General features: G+C 42.9%; 1 protein-coding gene across 1 annotated transcript in view; it reads left to right on the top strand.

Moving 5' to 3' along the window:
* Positions 1-23,157, top strand: part of LOC115110872 (protein-tyrosine kinase 2-beta-like) — an 89,758-nt gene that overhangs the window by 1,049 nt on the left and 65,552 nt on the right. Inside the window, exons 2-6 of the mRNA XM_065008568.1 lie at positions 17,220-17,459; positions 19,141-19,319; positions 20,694-20,781; positions 22,661-22,740; positions 23,043-23,105. Coding sequence (XP_064864640.1) covers positions 17,262-17,459; positions 19,141-19,319; positions 20,694-20,781; positions 22,661-22,740; positions 23,043-23,105 — 608 coding nt within the window. The 5' untranslated portion in view covers positions 17,220-17,261. The remainder of the gene's footprint in view (positions 1-17,219; positions 17,460-19,140; positions 19,320-20,693; positions 20,782-22,660; positions 22,741-23,042; positions 23,106-23,157) is intronic.

Raw genomic sequence — 23,157 nt, 5'->3', positions numbered from 1 at the left:
ACTCAACCCTATCAACTCTACCTACTCCAACTCAACGCTACCTACTCCAACTCAACCCTTTCAACTCCAACTCAACCCTATCAACCCTACCTACTCCAACTCAACCCTACCTACTCCAACTCAACCCTACCTACTCCAACTCAACCCTATCAACTCCAACTCAACCTCATCAACTCCAAATCATTCCTATCAACTCCAACTCAAGTCTATCAACTCCAACTCAAGCCTATCAATTCCAAATCAACTCTGCCAACTCCAAATCAACTATTCCAACTCCAAATCAACTATTCCAACTCCAAAACAACTATTCCAACTCCAAAACAACTATTCCAACTCCAAAACAACTATTCCAACTCCTAATCAACTATTCCAACTCCAAATCAAGTCTTTTTGTATTCTGACTCTTTTGGAAAAGGTGGGTATACAGTGTGGGGGGGGGGGGTCTGCATTTGTGGCCTCGGAGGTCACCTGATCTGTCAAACGTATTGTCAGTTTTCAGACGTTGTTTTTTTCAGTTTGTTAAACAGATACTATGGATTAGAAGAAGGTGTATAATAATGCCTTGAATGAAACATTATGGGAGCATTTCATTAAGAAACATGTCATACCCATGGTATTTCTGTCAATGGCTGATTGAACATTACTGGTGATGATACATAGAAATGCTTATTGCGTAATAAAGGAGACAGCTCCTGTCCTGAATGACTGATATTAATTACAGAGACAGACAAGACGTGACACATCCCCCTGTTTGAGTAATGCCTGTTTCCTATACGATACTATATTAATTACAGAGAGCCTTGACACATCCCCCTGTTTGAGTAATGACTGTTTCCTATACGATACTATATTAATTACAGAGAGCCTTGACACATCCCCCTGTTTGAGTAATGCCTGTTTCCTATACGATACTATATTAATTACAGAGAGCCTTGACACATCCCCCTGTTTGAGTAATGCCTGTTTCCTATACGATACTATATTAATTACAGAGAGCCTTGACATATCCCCCTGTTTGAGTAATGCCTGTTTCCTATACGATACTATATTAATTACAGAGAGCCTTGACATATCCCCCTGTTTGAGTAATGCCTGTTTCCTATACGATACTATATTAATTACAGAGAGCCTTGACATATCCCCCTGTTTGAGTAATGCCTGTTTCCTATACACTACTACTGTATAATACAATATATTAACATTATATGTGAATATACTACTCTTTATACTGTAAGAAAAGAAGCAGTACACACACACACACAATTAACGTGGGCGACATTTTGGATATTCCACCTGTAGATGTTTCCCTGTTGTGTGTCAACAGACATGCAGTTGACATGTTGAGGAATTTCTATTCAAATTCCTCAAATCTACTATGACCTTAACCTAGATTACTCTATTCCACTATGACCTTAACCTAGATTCCTTTATTCCACTATGACCTTAACCTAGATTCCTCTATTCCACTATGACCTTAACCTAGATTCCTTTATTCCACTATGACCTTAACCTAGATTCCTCTATTCCACTATGACCTTAACCTAGATTCCTTTATTCCACTATGACCTTAACCTAGATTCCTTTATTCCACTATGACCTTAACCTAGATTCCTTTATTCCACTATGACCTTAACCTAGATTCCTCTATTCCACTATGACCTTAACCTAGATTCCTTTATTCCACTATGACCTTAACCTAGATTACTCTATTCCACTATGACCTTAACCTAGATTCCTTTATTCCACTATGACCTTAACCTAGATTACTCTATTCCACTATGACCTTAACCTAGATTACTTTAGTCTACTATGACCTTAACCTAGATTCCTTTATTCCACTATGACCTTAACCTAGATTACTCTATTCCACTATGACCTTAACCTAGATTCCTTTATTCCACTATGACCTTGCCCTAGATTCCTCTATTCTACTATGACCTTAACCTGGGGCGGCAGGGTAGCCTAGTGGTTAGAGCGTTGGACTAGTAACCGAAAGGTTGCAAGTTCGAATCCCCGAGCTGACAAGGTACAAATCTGTCGTTCTGCCCCTGAACAGGCAGTTAACCCACTGTTCCTAGGCCGTCATTGAAAATAAGAATTGACTTGCCTAGTAAAATAAAGGTAAAATAAAAAAATTAAAAAAGATTCCACTATGACCTTAACTTAGATTCCTTTATTCCACTATGACCTTAACCTAGTACAACCATCCCCCAAGTCTTGCAAGCTTACATTCTATTTTGCTACATGGATTCCACAGATTGATAGCACAGGAATAATTATAAGGCAATTATAACCTAACCTTTCTCCCCAGATAATTTATCCTCCCTCACCAAATCACAACAAAATATCCCAAACTGTAAGACCAGTGGCCATCTCGAAGTATGACAGTATGACAGTATCCAATTTGCTAAAGACATAAAAATGGTCCACACACATTCAAACAGTCATGAAGATGGCGCGACAGCATACGGGCCCTCAAATCCTCAAAAAGTTCTACAGCTGCACCATTGACAAGCATATTGACTTGCTGCATCACCGCTTGGTATGTCCACTGCACCGGTCGCATGGCGATACAGAGGGTGCGGACAACCCAGGTGCATCACTGGGGCCGAGCTCCCTGCCATCCAGGACCTCTATTACAACCCCTTATGGCTCCCGAACAGATTCTATCCCCAAGCCATACGACTGCTAAATAGCCAACTAAATAGCTAACTAAATAGCTAACTAAATAGCTTACCAAATGGCTAATCAAATAGCTAACCAAATGGCTAACTAAAAAGCTACCTAAATAGCTACCTAAATGGCTAACCAAATAGCTAGCCTAATAGCTAACCAAATAGCTAACTAAATGGCTAACTAAATGGCTAACTAAAGGGCTAACTAAATGGCTAACCAACTAGCTAACTAAATAACTAACTAAATAGCTAACTAAACGGCTAACCAAATGGCTAACCAAACGGACCCCTTTAATTTCATTAAATGTTTTTACACTGACTTTATGCACACTCAAAAGACTACACACACACACACACACACACACACACACACACACACACACACACACACACACACACACACACACACACACACTGTATATACAGTGTATAGTACAGTATGTGGACACCCCTTCAAATTAGTGGATTCGGCTATTTCAGTCACACCCTCTGTTGACAGGTGTATAAAATTCAGCATACAGCCATGCAATCTCCATAGCAACACATTGTCAGCAGAATGGCCTTAATGAATAGCTCAGTGACTTTCAACGTGGCACTGTCATAGGATGCCACCTTTTTAACAAGTCAGTTTGTCAAATTTCTGCCCTGCTAGAGCTTCCACTGCAAACTGTAAGAGCTGTTTTTGTGAAGTGGAAATGTCTAGGAGCAACAACGGCTCAGCCGCAAAGTGGTAGGCCAAGCTCCCAGAACGGGACCACTGAGACTTAGCGTGTAAAAATGGTCTGTCCTCGGTTGCGACATTCACTAACAAATTCCAAACTGCCTCTGGAAGCAACGTCAGCACAATAACTGTACGTCGGGAGCTTCATGAAATGGTTTCCATGGCCAAGCAGCTGCACACAAGCCTAAGATCACCATGCACAATGCCAAGCGTCAGCTGGAGTCGTGTAAAGCTCGCCATCATTGGACCAAGCTTTAACTTCCTGACTGATGTCTTGAGATGTTGCTTCAATATATCCACCAAATTTTCCTACCTCATGGTGCCATCTATTTTGTGAAGTGCACCAGTCCCTCCTGCAGCACAGTACCCCCCACACTGTAAAAGTTTCTGAGGGTCTTAGGGGCCAAGAACTATTTTTTTCAGTCTCCTGAGGTTGAAGAAGCGCTGTTGCGCCTTCTTCACTACTCTGTCTGTGTGGGTGGACCATTTCAAATTGTCAGTGATGTATATGCCGAGGAACTTTCCATCTTCTTCACTACAGTCCCGTCGATGTGGATGGGGGCGTGCTCCCTCTGCTGTTTCCTAAAGTCTACGATCAGCTCCTTTGTTTTGTTGGCGTTGAGGGAGAGGTTATTTTCCAGGCACCACTCCGCCAGGGCCCTCACCTCATCCCTGTTGGCTGTCTCATCATTGTTGGTAACCAGGCCGACTACTGTTGTGTCATCTGTAAACTTGATTGATTTGGAGGTGTGTGTGGCCACGTGATCATGGGTGAACAGAGACTTCCCTTGTGGGGCCCCTGTGTTGAGGATCAGCATAGTGGAGGTGTTGTTTCCTACCTTCACCATATGGGGGGCGGCCCGTCAGGAAGTCCAGGACCCAGTTGCACAGGGCGGGGTTCAGTCCCAGGGCCCCTAGCTTGATGAGCTTGGAGGGTACTATGGTGTTGAAGTCAATGACCAGCATTCTGATGTAGGTATTCCTCTTGTCCAGGTGGGATAGGGCAGTGCGCACTGCGATGGTGATTACATCGTCTGTGGATCTATTGGGGCGGTAAGCAAATTGCAGTGGGTCTAGGGTGTCAGGTATGTTTTGGAAACTGTTTTTTTCTGGATCAAACACGTCAAATAAATGGACATTTTGGATATATATGGACGGAATTAATCGAACAAAAGGACCAATTGTGATGTTTATGGGACATATTGGAGTGCCAACAAAAGAAGCTTGTCAAAGGTAATGTATGTTTTATATTTTATTTCTACGTTTTGTGTAGCGCCTGCAGGGTTGAAATATGCTACCCTCTTTGTTTACTATTGTGCTATCATCAGATAATAGCTTCTTATGCTTTCGCCGAAAAGCCTTTTTACAATCTGACATGTTGGCTGTATTCACAACAAGTGTAGCTTTAATTTGGTATCTTACATGTGTGATTTAATGAAAGTTTGATTTTATATCATTTTTTTGAATTTGCAGCACTGCATTTTCCCTGTTTATTGCCCAAGTGGGATGCAACCGTCCCCTATCCTAAAGAGGTTTTTAACTAGCCTCTAGAAGCACTTCATAATGATAGAAGTGAGTGCTAGGTGCCCATAGTCATTTAGTTCAGTTACCTTTGCTTTCTTTGGTGATCGATTGAGAATGATTGATTGAATACAGGTATGTCCGAAAGCTCTGAGGACGCGGCTAGGGATGCCTTCTGGGCCAGCAGCCTTGCGAGCGTTAACACTCCTAAAAATGTCTTGCTCTTGTCGGCCATGGAGAACGAGAGCCCACAGTCCTTGGAAGCAGGCAACATCGGTGGCACTGTGTTTTCTGCAAACCGGGTGAAGAAGGTGTTTAGCTTGTTTGGGAGCAAGACGTAGGTGCCGTGATGTGGCTGGTTTTCCCTTTGTAATCTGTGATTGTCTGTGGACCTTGTCACGTACATCAAATCAAATCAAATCAAATCTAATTTTATTTGTCACATACACATGGTTAGCAGATGTTAATGCGAGTGTAGCGAAATGCTTGTGCTTCTAGTTCCGACAATGCAGTGATAACCAACAAGTAATCTAACTAACAATTCCAAAACTACTGTCTTATACACAGTGTAAGGGGATAAGGAATATGTACATAAGGATATATGAATGAGTGATGGTACAGAGCAGCATACAGTAGATGGTATCGAGTACAGTATATACATATGAGATGAGTATGTAGACAAAGTAAACAAAGTGGCATAGTTAAAGTGGCTAGTGATACATGTATTACATAAGGATGCAGTCGATGATGTAGAGTACAGTATATACGTATGCATATGAGATGAATAATGTAGGGTAAGTAACATTATATAAGGTAGCATTGTTTAAAGTGGCTAGTGATATATTTACATCATTTCCCATCAATTCCCATTATTAAAGTGGCTGGAGTTGGGTCAGTGTCAATGACAGTGTGTTGGCAGCAGCCACTCAATGTTAGTGGTGGCTGTTTAACAGTCTGATGGCCTTGAGATAGAAGCTGTTTTTCAGTCTCTCGGTCCCAGCTTTGATGCACCTGTACTGACCTCGCCTTCTGGATGATAGCGGGGTGAACAGGCAGTGGTTCGGGTGGTTGATGTCCTTGATGATCTTTATGGCCTTCCTGTAACATCGGGTGGTGTAGGTGTCCTGGAGGGCAGGTAGTTTGCCCCGGTGATGCGTTGTGCAGACCTCACTACCCTCTGGAGAGCCTTACGGTTGAGGGCGGAGCAGTTGCCGTACCAGGCGGTGATACAGCCCGCCAGGATGCTCTCGATTGTGCATCTGTAGAAGTTTGTGAGTGCTTTTGGTGACAAGCCGAATTTCTTCAGCCTCCTGAGGTTGAAGAGGCGCTGCTGCGCCTTCTTCACGACGCTGTCAGTGTGAGTGGACCAATTCAGTTTGTCTGTGATGTGTATGCCGAGGAACTTAAAACTTGCTACCCTCTCCACTACTGTTCCATCGATGTGGATAGGGGGGTGTTCCCTCTGCTGTTTCCTGAAGTCCACAATCATCTCCTTAGTTTTGTTGACGTTGAGTGTGAGGTTATTTTCCTGACACCACACTCCGAGGGCCCTCACCTCCTCCCTGTAGGCCGTCTCGTCGTTGTTGGTAATCAAGCCTACCACTGTTGTGTCGTCCGCAAACTTGATGATTGAGTTGGAGGCGTGCGTGGCCACGCAGTCGTGGGTGAACAGGGAGTACAGGAGAGGGCTCAGAACGCACCCTTGTGGGGCCCCCGTGTTGAGGATCATCGGGGAAGAGATGTTGTTGCCTACCCTCACCACCTGGGGGCGGCCCGTCAGGAAGTCCAGTACCCAGTTGCACAGGGCGGGGTCGAGACCCAGGGTCTCGAGCTTGATGACGAGCTTGGAGGGTACTATGGTGTTGAATGCCGAGCTGTAGTCGATGAACAGCATTCTCACATAGGTATTCCTCTTGTCCAGGTGGGTTAGGGCAGTGTGCAGTGTGGTTGAGATTGCATCGTCTGTGGACCTATTTGGGCGGTAAGCAAATTGGAGTGGGTCTAGGGTGTCAGGTAGGGTGGAGGTGATATGGTCCTTGACTAGTCTCTCAAAGCACTTCATGATGAAGGAAGTGAGTGCTACGGGGCGGTAGTCGTTTAGCTCAGTTACCTTAGCTTTCTTGGGAACAGGAACAATGGTGGCCCTCTTGAAGCATGTGGGAACAGCAGACTGGTATAGGGATTGATTGAATATGTCCGTAAACACACCGGCCAGCTGGTCTGCGCATGCTCTGAGGGCGCGGCTGGGGATGCCGTCTGGGCCTGCAGCCTTGCGAGGGTTAACACGTTTAAATGTCTTACTCACCTCGGCTGCAGTGAAGGAGAGACCGCATGTTTTCGTTGCAGGCCGTGTCAGTGGCACTGTATTGTCCTCAAAGCGGGCAAAAAAGTTATTTAGTCTGCCTGGGAGCAAGACATCCTGGTCCGTGACTGGGCTGGGTTTCTTCTTGTAGTCCGTGATTGACTGTAGACCCTGCCACATGCCTCTTGTGTCTGAGCCATTGAATTGAGATTCCACTTTGGCTCTGTACTGACACTTAGCTTGTTTAATAGCCTTGCGGAGGGAATAGCTGCATTGTTTATATTCGGACATGTTACCAGACACCTTGCCCTGATTAAAAGCAGTGGTTCGCGCTTTCAGTTTCACGCGAATGCTGCCATCAATCCACGGTTTCTGGTTTGGGAATGTTTTTATCGATGCTATGGGAACGACATCTTCGACGCACGTTCTAATGAACTCGCACACCGAATCAGCGTATTCGTCAATATTTCCATCTGACGCAATACGAAACATGTCCCAGTCCACGTGATGGAAGCAGTCTTGGAGTGTGGAGTCAGCTTGGTCTGACCAGCGTTGGACAGACCTCAGCGTGGGAGCCTCTTGTTTTATTTTCTGCCTGTAGGCAGGGATCAGCAAAATGGAGTCGTGGTCAGCTTTTCCGAAAGGGGGGCGGGGCAGGGCCTTATATGCGTCGCGGAAGTTAGAGTAACAATGATCCAAGGTTTTACCACCCCTGGTTGCGCAATCGATATGCTGATAAAATTTAGGGAGTCTTGTTTTCAGATTAGTTTTGTTAAAATCCCCAGCTACAATGAATGCAGCCTCCGGATAAATGGTTTCCAGTTTGCAAAGAGTTAAATAAAGTTTGTTCAGAGCCATCGATGTGTCTGCTTGGGGGGGATATATACGGCTGTGATTATAATCGAAGAGAATTCTCTTGGAAGATAATGCGGTCTACATTTGATTGTGAGGAATTCTAAATCAGGTGAACAGAAGGATTTGAGTTCCTGTATGTTTCCTTCATCACACCACTGTTACCCACTGTTACCCAATGTTACCCACTGTTACCCAATGTTACCCACTGTTACCCAATGTTACCCACTGTTACTCACTGTTACCAACTGTTACCCAATGTTACCAACTGTTACCCAATGTTACCCACTGTTACCAACTGTTACCCACTGTTACCAACTGTTACCCAATGAAACACAATGTTACCCACTGTTACCAACTGTTAGCCAATGAAACCCAATGTTACCCAATGTTACCCAATGTTACCCAATGTTACCCACTGTTACCAACTGTTACCCAATGTTACCCACTGTTACCCACTGTTACCCAATGTTACCCACTGTTACCAACTGTTACCCCATGTTACCCAATGTTACCCACTGTTACCAACTGTTTCCCAATGTTACCCACTGTTACCCACTGTTACCCACTGTTACCCAATGAAACCCAATGTTACCCACTGTTACCCAATGAAACCCAATGTTACCCACTGTTACCCACTGTTACCCACTGTTACCCAATGAAACCCAATGTTACCCACTGTTACCCACTGTTACCCAATGTTACCCAATGTTACCCACTGTTACCCACTGTTACCCAATGTTACCCACTGTTACCAACTGTTTCCCAATGTTACCCACTGTTACCCACTGTTACCCACTGTTACCCAATGAAACCCAATGTTACCCACTGTTACCCACTGTTACCCAATGTTACCCACTGTTACCCAATGAAACCCAATGTTACCCACTGTTACCCACTGTTACCCACTGTTACCCAATGAAACCCAATGTTACCCACTGTTACCCACTGTTACCCAATGTTACCCAATGTTACCCACTGTTACCCACTGTTACCCACTGTTACCAACTGTTACCCAATGTTACCCACTGTTACCAACTGTTACCCACTGTTACCCACTGTTACCCAATGTTACCCACTGTTACCCACTGTTACCCCATGTTACCCCATGAAACCCAATGTTACCCACTGTTACCAACTGTTACCCACTGTTACCCACTGTTACCCAATGTTACCCACTGTTACCCACTGTTACCCCATGTTACCCCATGAAACCCAATGTTACCCACTGTTACCCAATGTTACCCACTGTTACCCACTGTTACCCACTGTTACCCAATGTTACCCACTGTTACCCACTGTTACCCCCTGTTACCCCATGAAACCCAATGTTACCCACTGTTACCCACTGTTACCCAATGTTACCCAATGTTACCCACTGTTACCCAATGTTACCCAATGTTACCCAATGTTACTCACTGTTACCAACTGTTACTCACTGTTACCCACTGTTACCCAATGTTACCCACTGTTACCCAATGTTACCCACTGTTACTCACTGTTACCAACTGTTACCCAATGTTACCCACTGTTACCCAATGTTACCCACTGTTACCAACTGTTACCCAATGTTACCCAATGTCACCCACTGTTACCCACTGTTACTCACTGTTACTCACTGTTACCAACTGTTACCCAATGTTACCCACTGTTACCCAATGTTACCAACTGTTACCCACTGTTACCAACTGTTACCCACTGTTACCAACTGTTACCCACTGTTACCCACTGTTACCCAATGTTACCCAATGTTACCCACTGTTACCCAATGTTACCCACTGTTACTCACTGTTACCAACTGTTACCCAATGTTACCAACTGTTACCCAATGTTACCCACTGTTACCAACTGTTACCCAATGTTACCCACTGTTACCCAATGTTACCCACTGTTACCAACTGTTACCCAATGTTACCCACTGTTACCCAATGTTACCCACTGTTACCAACTGTTACCCAATGTTACCCACTGTTACCCAATGTTACCCAATGTTACCCAATGTTACCAACTGTTACCCAATGTTACCCACTGTTACCCAATGTTACCCAATGTTACCCACTGTTACCCAATGTTACCCACTGTTACCAACTGTTACCCAATGTTACCCACTGTTACCCACTGTTACCCAATGTTACCCAATGTTACCCAATGTTACACAATGCTGAGAGAGGTTGTATCAACAAGTAAAGAGATTCACGACAACTTGTATGATGTGCTGACAGGCTGTTGTTTGCTGTACCATGCGATATTATAGTCTAAAACCCAAATGCAGCGATGTGGGGTATAATGAGAGGCTCATATTACCCCCCAAAATTATTACAAGGCTTTTTCCATGTGTATGCTTCATCAACAGTTGCATATCTAATTTGCAGGAAAGAAAACACAAAGAAATTCCCAGCTTTTTCCCAGTTCAACTACTAATAGAGAAAGGTATGCCATTACGCAAGACAGGAAACGTACCTCTGCTTTCCTTCTGTGCAAACGTTTGTAATGTTTCCCAACTGTTACCAAACGTTTGTAATGTTTCCCAACTGTTACCCAAACGTTTGTAATGTTTCCCAACTGTTACCAAACGTTTGTAATGTTTCCCAACTGTTACCCAAACGTTTGTAATGTTTTCCAACTGTTACCAAACGTTTGTAATGTTTCCCAACTGTTACCAAACGTTTGTAATGTTTCCCAACTGTTACCCAAACGTTTGTAATGTTTCCCAACTGTTACCCAAATGTTTGTAAAAAAGAAAACATCCCGAACTGATAAAACTTTATTAGCAACTGACCATGTTAATCTTTCTGCGTTCACAGAATTATTCATTATGGAAACGCTCTGAAACATGAACAATTCCATGAAAATGATTGAACAGGAAATACTGAGTTATCACTGCTTTCACCCATTCCTAAATATGTATCTCAGCTCTCACATGAGCATTAGGAATGTAGATATCGGCCCCCTCTAGACCCTCCCTCTCTCCATACCTCTCTCCCTTTCTCCATACCTCCTTCCCTCCATACCTCCCTCTCTCCCTCCATACCTCCTTCCCTCCATACCTCCCTCCCTCCAACCCTCCTTCCCACACACCCAGGTGGTGGTGCTAGCTTTTAGCAACAGTGTGGGGAGTGTCTCCCAGGCTCATCACACACACACACACACACACACACACACACACACACACACACACACACACACACACACACACACACACACACACACACACACACACACACACACACACACACACACACACACACACACACACACACACACAGAGTGAGAGACATGCACGGGGCCCTAGTTGAGGAATTCAGAGCCTCAGGCTAACAAAACAGCACCCCTCTCCAACAACAGCTGAAGCTCTGAGAACACAAAGACCGAGACACACCCAGCTCTGCTCTTCACAACGACACCACAGACTTAACAGACAGACAGACATAAACCAGGTCCTCCGTTATGGAGCGATAACATAACAGAGATATTAATATGGGAAGACATACTAAGGTGCGTACTGTGTAGTTGCAACAACAAGCAATACGAGGGCTGTTTTTCTGGTGAGGTGTATTACCCAGGCCCCGTCCAGGTATGTTAGCTGCAGATGTTGACAATGTGCTTACTGGTTCTTATGCTTCAATGTGAGATAAGTGAGAGAAGTAGGGCTTTACTTACTACTACTGTAAGTGAGAGAAGTAGGGCTTTACTTACTACTACTACTAGTGAGAGAAGTAGGGCTTTACTTACTACTACTACTAGTGAGAGAAGTAGGGCTTTACTTACGACTACTGTAAGTGAGAGAAGTAGGGCTTTACATACTACTACTGTAAGTGAGAGAAGTAGGGCTTTACTTACTACTACTAGTGAGAGAAGTAGGGCTTTACTTACTACTCCTGTAAGTGAGAGAAGTAGGGCTTTACTTACTACTACTACTAGTGAGAGACATAGGGCTTTACTTACTACTACTACTAGTGAGAGAAGTAGGGCTTTACTTACTACTACTGTAAGTGAGAGAAGTAGGGCTTTACTTACTACTACTACTAGTGAGTGAAGTAGGGCTTTACTTACTACTACTACTAGTGAGAGAAGTAGGGCTTTACTTACTACTACTACTAGTGAGTGAAGTAGGGCTTTACTTACTACTACTACTAGTGAGAGAAGTAGGGCTTTACTTACTACTCCTGTAAGTGAGAGAAGTAGGGCTTTACTTACTACTACTGTAAGTGAGAGAAGTAGGGCATTACTTACTACTACTGTAAGTGAGAGAAGTAGGGCTTTACATACTACTTCTACTGTAAGTGAGAGAAGTAGGGCTTTACTTACTACTACTGTAAGTGAGAGAAGTAGGGCTTTATTTACTACTACTACTAGTGAGTGAAGTAGGGCTTTACTTACTACTACTGTAAGTGAGAGAAGTAGGGCTTTACTTACTACTACTACTAGTGAGAGAAGTAGGGCTTTACTCACTACTACTACTAGTGAGAGAAGTAGGGCTTTACTTACTACTACTGTAAGTGAGAGAAGTAGGGCTTTACTTACTACTACTGTAAGTGAGTGAAGTAGGGCTTTACATACTACTACTACTAGTGAGAGAAGTAGGGCTTTACTTACTACTACTGTAAGTGAGTGAAGTAGGCCTTTATTTACTACTACTACTAGTGAGAGAAGTAGGGCTTTACTTACTACTACTACTAGTGAGAGAAGTAGGGCTTTACTTACTACTACTGTAAGTGAGAGAAGTAGGGCTTTACTTACTACTACTGTAAGTGAGAGAAGTAGGGCTTTACTTACTACTACTACTACTAGTGAGAGAAGTAGGGCTTTACTTACTACTACTGTAAGTGAGAGAAGTAGGGCTTTACTTACTACTACTACTAGTGAGAGAAGTAGGGCTTTACTTACTACTACTGTAAGTGAGAGAAGTAGGGCTTTACTTACTACTACTGTAAGTGAGAGAAGTAGGGCTTTACTTACTACTACTACTACTAGTGAGAGAAGTAGGGCTTAACTTACTACTACTGTAAGTGAGAGAAGTAGGGCTTTACTTACTACTACTACTACTAGTGTGAGAAGTAGGGCTTTACTTACTACTACTACTACTAGTGAGAGAAGTAGGGCTTTACTTACTAGTACTGTAAGTGAGAGAAGTAGGGCTTTACTTACTACTACTACTACTAGTGAGAGAAGTAGGGCTTTACTTACTACTACTGTAAGTGAGAGAAGTAGGGCTTTACTTACTACTACTACTGTAAGTGAGATAAGTAGGGCTTTACTTACTACTACTGTAAGTGAGAGAAGTAGGGCTTTACATACTACTACTACTAGTGAGAGAAGTAGGGCTTTACTTACTACTACTACTAGTGAGAGAAGTAGGGCTTTACATACTACTACTACTAGTGAGAGAAGTAGGGCTTTACTTACTACTACTGTAAGTGAGAGAAGTAGGGCTTTACTTACTACTCCTACTAGTGAGAGACGTAGGGCTTTACTTACTACTACTACTAGTGAGAGAAGTAGGGCTTTACTTACTACTACTGTAAGTGAGAGAAGTAGGGCTTTACTTACTACTACTGTAAGTGAGAGAAGTAGGGCTTTACTTACTACTACTACTAGTGAGAGACGTAGGGCTTTACTTACTACTACTACTAGTGAGTGAAGTAGGGCTTTACTTACTACTACTGTAAGTGAGAGAAGTAGGGCTTTACTTACTACTACTACTAGTGAGAGACGTAGGGCTTTACTTACTACTACTAGTGAGAGAAGTAGGGCTTTACTTACTACTACTACTAGTGAGAGACGTAGGGCTTTACTTACTACTACTGTAAGTGAGAGAAGTAGGGCTTTACTTAAAACTTCTGTAAGTGAGAAGTAGGGCTTTACTCACTTCTATTGGAGAGTACTTTTGTTTGGATATGTTTGACTTTCCTTTTGACTTACACTCCAGTTTAACCAAGGCTCAGACCCCACACCCTTTTCCCCAGCTAGTCAACCAGCCAGCCAGTCAGTCAGTTAGTCAGTTAGTCAGTCAGTCAGCCAGCCAGTCAGTCAGTCAGTCAGACAATTTTTGAATTTGAATTTGAATTTAGAATATAGAGGTTCTGTTTGTGGCAGGAACATCTAGAATATAGAGGTTCTGTTTGTGGCAGGAACATCTAGAATATAGAGGTTCTGTTTGTGGCAGGAACATATAGAATATAGAGGTTCTGTTTGTGGCAGGAACATCTAGAATATAGAGGTTCTGTTTGTGGCAGGAACATCTAGAATATAGAGGTTCTGTTTGTGGCAGGAACATCTAGAATATAGAGGTTCTGTTTGTGGCAGGAACATATAGAATATAGAGGTTCTGTTTGTGGCAGGAACATCTAGAATATAGAGGTTCTGTTTGTGGCAGGAACATCTAGAATATAGAGGTTCTGTTTGTGGCAGGAACATCTAGAATATAGAGGTTCTGTTTGTGGCAGGAACATCTAGAATATAGAGGTTCTGGTTGTGGCAGGAACATCTAGAATATAGAGGTTGTGTTTGTGGGAGGAGAGGTGCCATTGGAAAATAAGATTGAGGCCAAGCTATAGAAGGAGCGATAGCAGTTTTGGCGCAGGTACATCCGACTAGCGCTAACTAACATTAACTACCTAACAACGTTTGTTTTCTCCATAGAAAGTCATAGAATCGATAAAATATCTTCAAAAATAATATCTCAATTCTCTACTCTGTTGATCCCCCCCCCCCCCATTCCTTAGAACACACATAAAATGAAGCAGGATGAAGTATGCTTGTTGCTTGACATACTATTGAGAGAGCTAAGAAAACAGGCTCCTTTTTGTTCTCACTCCTAGTGTCATGTTAAAGGTCTGATAGTTTGGAGTTGGGGATTTCTCTGGTGTTTATCCTTTACAGCTTGTGGTCAAACAAGTTCATGTTGTTACTGTCATTGGTTCATGTTGTTACTGTCATTGGTTCATGTTGTTACTGTCATTGGTTCATGTTGTTACTGTCATTGGTTCATGTCAAGAACGGCTTTAGGTTCAACACTTCAGGGTTCGAAATGTTGTTCAATGTTGTTTGTTACATTTATATTTCCAAATTATTTCTTAAGAAAATCAACAGAAGTTTAAATGTATTTTTATTTTTTATACAGAACACGCTCAGAAACTAAGAGTGCCATATACAACCATATGTCACCTGTAGGAGAACCCTCTTTTCGGATCATATTGAACCCTTTTTGGTTCCACATAGAACCTCTCCACATAGAACCTCTGGTTCCACATAGAACCTATTGTTCTACATAGAACCTCTTGTTCCACATATAACCTCTGGTTCCACATATAACATCTGGTTCCACATATAACCTCTGGTTCCACATACAGTGGTGAGAACAAGTATTTGATTCACTGACGATTTTGCAGGTTTTCCTACTTACAAAGCATGTAGAGGTCTGTAATTTTTATCATAGGTACACTTCAACTGTGAGAGACGGAATATAAAACAAAATTCCAGAACATCACATTGTATGATAAGTAATTAATTTAGCATTTTATTGCATGACATAAGTATTTGATCACCTACCAACCAGTAAGAATTCCAGCTCTCACAGACCTGTTAGTTTTTCTTTAAGAAGCCCTCCTGTTCTCCACTCATTACCTGTATTAACTGCACCTGTTTGAACTCGTTACTTGTGTAAAAGACACCTGTCCACACACTCAATCAAACAGACTCCAAACTCTCCACAATGGCCAAGACCAGAGAGCTGTGTAAGGATATCAGGGATATAATTGTAGACCTGCACAAGGCTGGGATGGGCTACAGGACAATAGGCAAGCAGCTTGGTGAGAAGGCAACAACTGTTGGCACAATTATTCGAAAATGGAAGAAGTTCAAGATCACGGTCAATCACCTTCTGTCTGGGGCTCCATGCAAGATCTCACCTCGTGGGGCATCAATGATCATGAGGAAGGTGAGGGATCAGCCCAGAACTACATGGCAGGACCTGGTCAATGACCTGAAGAGAGCTGGGACCACAGTCTCAAAGAAAACCATTAGTAACATGGAATAAAATCCTGCAGCGCACGCAAGGTCCCCCTGCTCAAAAATCCCTGCTGCAGTGTGTGCAAACCTGGTCAAGAACTACAGGAAACATATGATCTCTGTAATTGCAAACAAAGTTTTCTGTACCAAATATTAAGTTCTGCTTTTCTGATGTATCAAATACTTATGTCATGCAATAAAATGCAAATGAATTAACTTAAAAATCATACAATGTGATTTTCTGGATTTTTGTTTTAGATTCTGTCTCTCACATGATAAAAATGTACAGACCTCTACATGCTTTGTAAGTAGGAAAACCTGCAAAATCGGCAGTGTATCAAATAATTGTTCTCCCCACTGTATAACCTCTGAAAGGTTGCTACTCGATTAGTAACCAAAAAGTGTTTTTTTTATATCTCACCTGAAAGGGTTCTATCTGGAACCATTTTGTCAGAGGGTTCTACTACTGAGACAAATGGTTCTACATAGCACGATGTTCTCTGCTACAGTAGAATAGATACTGAACGTGGTGTGTGTAGGGCCTACACGCCGTGCCGCTGCGAGCTTACCTTGTGATTAATACAGGCCTTCACATGATGTGAAAGACAGGAATGTTGGGCTATATCAGTAGATCACATCTGTACATCAACTGTAAAGTGAGTCACAACCACATCTGACACTACAGTACACCGCATAGCATTATTACTGTATAAATCATGTCACGGCTGAACTGAAGTTCTGGGTTTTGACTGGATGGATCCAGAGTGGGAAAGTTACCTGGTATCTTTCTGACTGACCACCCTCTCTGTCTCAAACTGGGGATGATGGCAATAACCCCCCCCCCTCTTTCTCTCTCCCTCTCTCTCCCACTCCTCTTTCTCTCTCCCCCGTCCCTCTCTCTCCCCCGTCCTCTTTCTCTCTCTCCCCCCTCCTCTTTCTCTATCTCCCCTCCTCTTTCTCTCTCCACCCTTCTCTTTCTCTCTCCCTCTCTCTCCCCCTCCTCTTTCTCTCTCCTCTCTCTCCCCCTCTTTCTTTCTCTCCCCCTCCTCTTTCTCTCTCTCCTCTCTCAATCCCCCCCTCTTTCTCTCTCTCCCCCTCCTCTTTCACTCTCCCTCTCCCTCTCCCGCCCTCTCCCCAGGTGTGACATCAGTATGACGTTATCATTCTCTCTACCGTGAGAATGTACGAGGTGATGCAGGGAGACACTACCACCCTGTCCTGGAGGCTACCCAGCCCCGGCCACAACGACGGCCCACAACAGAGCCCCTTCAGCGGGGAGGGAGGACCCACCAAGATCCTCAAAGTCTGTTTTTCCACCAATAACACCCTGGGGAAGAACTTCAAACTGGTCAAGTGTGACAGCTCCTGGAAGATCAGGGTGATTAACTAACTACACTTTGACCAGCTGTTGACATCAAAAGGGAATTAGAAATACATTTGACATACATAAATACATTTGACATACATAAATACATTTGATGTACATAAATACATGTAATATACATAAATACATGTAATATACATAAATACATGTAATATACATAAATACATGTAATATACATAAATACATGTAATATACATAAATACATGTAATATACATAAATACATGTAATATACATGTAATATACATAAATACATGTAATATACATAAATACATGTAATATACATAAATACATGTAATATACATAAATACATGTAATATACATAAATACATGTAATATACATGTAATATACATAAATACATTTGATATACATAAATACATGTAATATACATAAATACATGTAATATACATAAATACATTTGATACACATAAATACATGTAATATACATAAATACATGTAATATACATAAATACATTTGATACACATAAATACATTTGATATACATAAATACATTTGATATACATAAATACATTTGATATACATAAATACATTTGATTGATGTATTTATTTATTGGTTGATGAGTTGATTGATTGACATTTTGATTGATAGGATGGATGCATTGATTGAGGATCTGTTGTAGGAAATGAAACATGCTTCTGTTCATGGTGTGTACAACCCCTTGGGAGTTGGAAATGGATATGTGAACTGCAGTTGTTTGAAATAAGACATATAATTTATTTATCGTCAATTCTACACAGATGTCACTTAGTTACTTAGTTATAGTTTATAGATACCAAGCTCAGTCACCCATGGGCATACATTACCCGTAGGAAAACACTGTCTAAGTACCCTAGTTAGAACTGGGCGGACCACCCACTGTATTTTATTGGTTAGTTAGCTAGCTGTTCATGAAGCAGGCTAGACTAGCTTAGGTTTTTTGGGATATTTATTAGTTATTTCCTTGGGTCCAGCTCAGCCCCTTCCCCCCCGGAGCTGGTGTAACTGAGTCAGGTTTGTAGGCCTCCTTGCTCAGCCCCTCCCCCCCGGAGCTGGTGTAACTGAGTCAGGTTTGTAGGCCTCCTTGCTCAGCCCCCCGGAGCTGGTGTAACTGAGTCAGGTTTGTAGGCCTCCTTGCTCAGCCCCCCGGAGCTGGTGTAACTGAGTCAGGTTTGTAGGCCTCCTTGCTCAGCCCCTCCTCCCCGGAGCTGGTGTAACTGAGTCAGGTTTGTAGGCCTCCTTGCTCAGCCCCCCGGAGCTGGTGTAACTGAGTCAGGTTTGTAGGCCTCCTTGCTCAGCCCCTCCCCCCGGAGCTGGTGTAACTGAGTCAGGTTTGTAGGCCTCCTTGCTCAGCCCCTCCCCCACCCCCTCATTAGCGTGTGTTTGAACAATAAACCCCAGTGTTTGACGGTAAAGTTGGGTTGTCTGTTGTTATTAGTTCTCACGGTTCCTTTTCACTGTTATGATTTGTATGAGATATGTTACGGGTCTCGTTTTCATCCCCCCTAGACTGCAGGGCCAAAGGGGGTTGTAACATCCCCCCTAGACTGCAGGGCCAAAGGGGGTTGTAACATCCCCCCTAGACTGCAGGGCCAAAGGGGTTTGTAACATCCAGTCTATCCTGACCAGTGGTATCCTTTTAACTGTGACTATCTCCATACTGGTCTCTCTCCTCCAGGCTATAGTCCAGTCTATCCTGACCAGTGGTAGACTAGGCCCTAACATCCAGTATAAAGGCTGTTATGGTCTGCTGCTGAAGCACCTCAAGTCAGACGAGCTCCACTGGCTCCATCCAGACCTGACCGTGGGGGAGGTGGAGCAACGCTATGAGAGTCATCACGTGGAGGCAGAGTGGAGGTGAGAGGAGGGGTGGAGTGATGGGACAGGAGTGGAGGAGGAGTGGGACAGGGGTGGATGGAGGAGTGGGACAGGGTGGAGGAGGAGGAGTGGGACAGTGTGGAGGAGGAGTGGGACAGTGTGGAGGAGGAGTGGGACGGGGGTGGAGGAGGAGTGGGACAGGGGTGGAGGAGGAGTGGGACAGGGTGGAGGAGGAGTGGGACAGGGTGGAGGAGGAGGGGACAGGGTGGAGGAGGAGGAGTGGGACAGGGTGGAGGAGGAGGAGGGGACAGTGTGGAGGAGGAGTGGGACAGTGTGGAGGAGGAGGGGACGGGGGTGGAGGAGGAGTGGGACAGGGGTGGAGGAGGAGTGGGACATGGTGGAGGAGGAGTGGGACAGGGTGGAGGAGGAGTGGGACAGGGGTGGAGGAGGAGTGGGACGGGGTGGATGGAGGAGTGGGACAGGGTGGAGGAGGAGTGGGACAGGGTGGAGGAGGAGTGGGACGGGGTGGATGGAGGAGTGGGACAGGGATGAAAGAGGAGTGGGACAGGGTGGAGGAGGAGTGGGACAGGGTGGAGGAGGAGTGGGACAGGGTTGAGGAGGAGAAGTGGGACAGGGTGGAGGAGGTGGAGTGGGACACGGATTGAGGAGGTGGAGAAGGGGAGACGGATGTTGATTATTTCCCCTTGCCCTTATCATTCACCTGATGACAACACAAGACATGCAATTATTTATTTTTGCTAATGTATAATGAGGACCATGGGTTTCCGCTTTGGCCTTCCAATATTCTGCCCATATGAACAAATGTATATACAATATTCCTGCTCATATGAACACATTTATTTTAGGGCATAAGTGAACCAATGTACGACAGCCTTGTTTAAAGGAGTTTAAAGGAGGTTTATTCGTGGAGCCACAAGACGAAAGAGTCGCAGACAAAGGGGTTTGTTTCTGCTTCAACCTCCACTGTAAAATATAAAGTGTTGGGATGGTGCTTTGGGTTCGCCTGGGACGGGGTCCCCGACCAAGAAAAGGTTGAAGAATTCCTATAGTGTAAAATATGGGTAGTTCATCAGTTGTAGACTTCTAGTCTAAAATATGGGTACGTTCATCAGTTGAAGACTCCTAGTCTAAAATATGGGTACGTTCATCAGTTGAAGACTGCTACTCTAAAGCAGAGGTACGTTCATCAGTTGAAGACTGCTACTCTAAAGCAGAGGTACGTTCATCAGTTGAAGACTGCTACACTGAAGTATGGTTATTTTCATCAGTTGAAGATTGCTACTCTGAAGTATGGTTATTTTCATCAGTTGAAGACTGCTACTCTGAAGCAGAGGTACGTTCATCAGTTGAAGACTGCTACTCTGAAGTATGGTTATTTTCATCCTTCCACAGGTATGACCTGAGAGTCCGCTACATTCCAGTCAATTTCCTGGAAAAGTTTAAAGAAGACAGTACTACACTTCTGTATTTCTATCAACAGGTACAGTAGGCAGCAAGCAGTACTCTGACTATGTAGAGAACACATTAATACTCGGACTATGTAGAGAACACATTAATACTCTATGTAGAGAACACGTTAATACTCTGACTATGTAGAGAACACATTAGTACTCTGACTATGTAGAGAACACATTAATACTCTATGTAGAGAACACATTAGTACTCTATGTAGAGAACACATTAGTACTCTATGTAGAGAACACATTAGTACTCTGACTATGTAGAGAACACATTAGTACTCTATGTAGAGAACACATTAGTACTCTGACTATGTAGAGAACACATTAATACTCTGACTATGTAGAGAACACATTAGTACTCTATGTAGAGAACACATTAGTACTCTATGTAGAGAACACATTAATACTCTATGTAGAGAACACATTACTACTCTGACTATGTAGAGAACACATTAATACTCTATGTAGAGAACACATTAGTACTCTGACTATGTAGAGAACACATTAGTACTCTGACTATGTAGAGAACACATTAGTACTCTGACTATGTAGAGAACACATTAGTACTCTGACTATGTAGAGAACACATTAGTACTCTGACTATGTAGAGAACACATTAATACTCTGACTATGTAGAGAACACATTAGTACTCTGACTATGTAGAGAACACATTAGTACTCTGACTATGTAGAGAACACATTAGTACTCTATGTAGAGAACACATTAATACTCTGACTATGTAGAGAACACATTAGTACTCTGACTATGTAGAGAACACATTACTACTCTATGTAGAGAACACATTAGTACTCTATGTAGAGAACACATTAGTACTCTGACTATGTAGAGAACACATTAATACTCTGACTATGTAGAGAACACATTAATACTCTGACTATGTAGAGAACACATTAGTACTCTGACTATGTAGAGAACACATTAGTACTCTGACTATGTAGAGAACACATTAGTACTCTGACTATGTAGAGAACACATTAGTACTCTATGTAGATAACACATTAGTACTCTGACTATGTAGAGAACACATGACTAATTTCCAGAACTTCATCGTCAGCGATAATTCCCTGTTTTCTGTTGTCTGTTGTATTGACCTTGGTAATACTGTAGATGCATAGTTACACAACCTGGTCTCAGAGCACTTCTTATCATTGTGTAAGTAAATCCGAGACACTCGGTTTAATATTACATGTTAAGTTCCGTATGGTATGTATTAATTTGTGGATGTCCGTCACCCATTTCATATGATATGTTACAACTTACACTTCATATTATATGTTAAAGAATTTGCAAAAATGTATATGTTGTGAATTTTTGCTAGGTGGCTAATGTTAGCTAGCTGGCTAACATTAGCTAGGTTTAGCTAGGTTTAATCTAACTCCTAAGTTTAGGAGTTAGATTAAAAGGTTAAGGTTATAGTTAGGGGAAGGGTTAGCTGACATGCTAAGTGGTTGCAAAGTAGCTAAAAAGTAGTAAGTAGTTGAAAAATGGCTTATTATATAAAGTTGTCCCTGATGGGACCTTTTGGGTTGCTAGACGTTCACGTTATACGGCCACCCATCTAACCCAACCAACCACCCAACTTTGGTTTAAGCCTTAAGTAACCATCTGTCTTTATATATTAACAGCAAACATAACATACCATACTAATTTGAGTGTCCCGGATTTACATGTACTATGTTACGTCTAGACTATGAGACCAGGCGGAGTGACTTCATAACAGTTAATAACGTGTTCTCTTGATATTGCCTGTGTTAGGTGCGTGCTGATTACATGCAGAACCATGCCAGTAAGGTCAACGATGGAATGCAGCGTAACTAATTCTAACCCGTTAACAACAGTACATGTGGTCTCTCTATGCCATCTTGGGTCTGTGTTAGGTGCGTAGTGACTACATGCAGTATCATGCCAGTAAGGTCAGTGATGGGATGGCCCTGCAGCTGGGCTGTCTGGAGATCAGGTGAGATTGTCCTTTCCTTATGTATCCTCTTGTTAACGTGTAGACGTCATCAACGTCACAGTGGGTTTGTCCGTAGTAGAGCCTCGTATATCGCGTTGTTCCAAATCAATTCAAATTCAAGTGTATTTGTCACATGACAGAATACAATGTGTGTAAACGATACAGTGAAACGCTTATCAGCTTTTCCTCCACCATACAGAACATTTGAATAGGATCTTTAAAAATATATAAATAATTTAAAAGTAGGGAAACATCACCGAGTCGGTTAAAAATAAAACAGTGTTTATCTGCTTGGTCCTCAGGAGGTTTTATAAAGACATGAACGCTAAAGGTTTGGAGAAGAAGTCCAACTTTGAGTTACTAGAGTAAGTATTTACATTTGACATGTTTGTTGGTAGAAACCTTCATTTACCTACC

The sequence above is a fragment of the Oncorhynchus nerka genome, linkage group LG24, assembly GCF_034236695.1.
Source record: "Oncorhynchus nerka isolate Pitt River linkage group LG24, Oner_Uvic_2.0, whole genome shotgun sequence".
Lineage (NCBI taxonomy): Eukaryota > Metazoa > Chordata > Actinopteri > Salmoniformes > Salmonidae > Oncorhynchus > Oncorhynchus nerka.
Note: the sequence above shows the minus strand (reverse complement) of the source record. Positions and strands in the feature narration are given on the sequence as shown.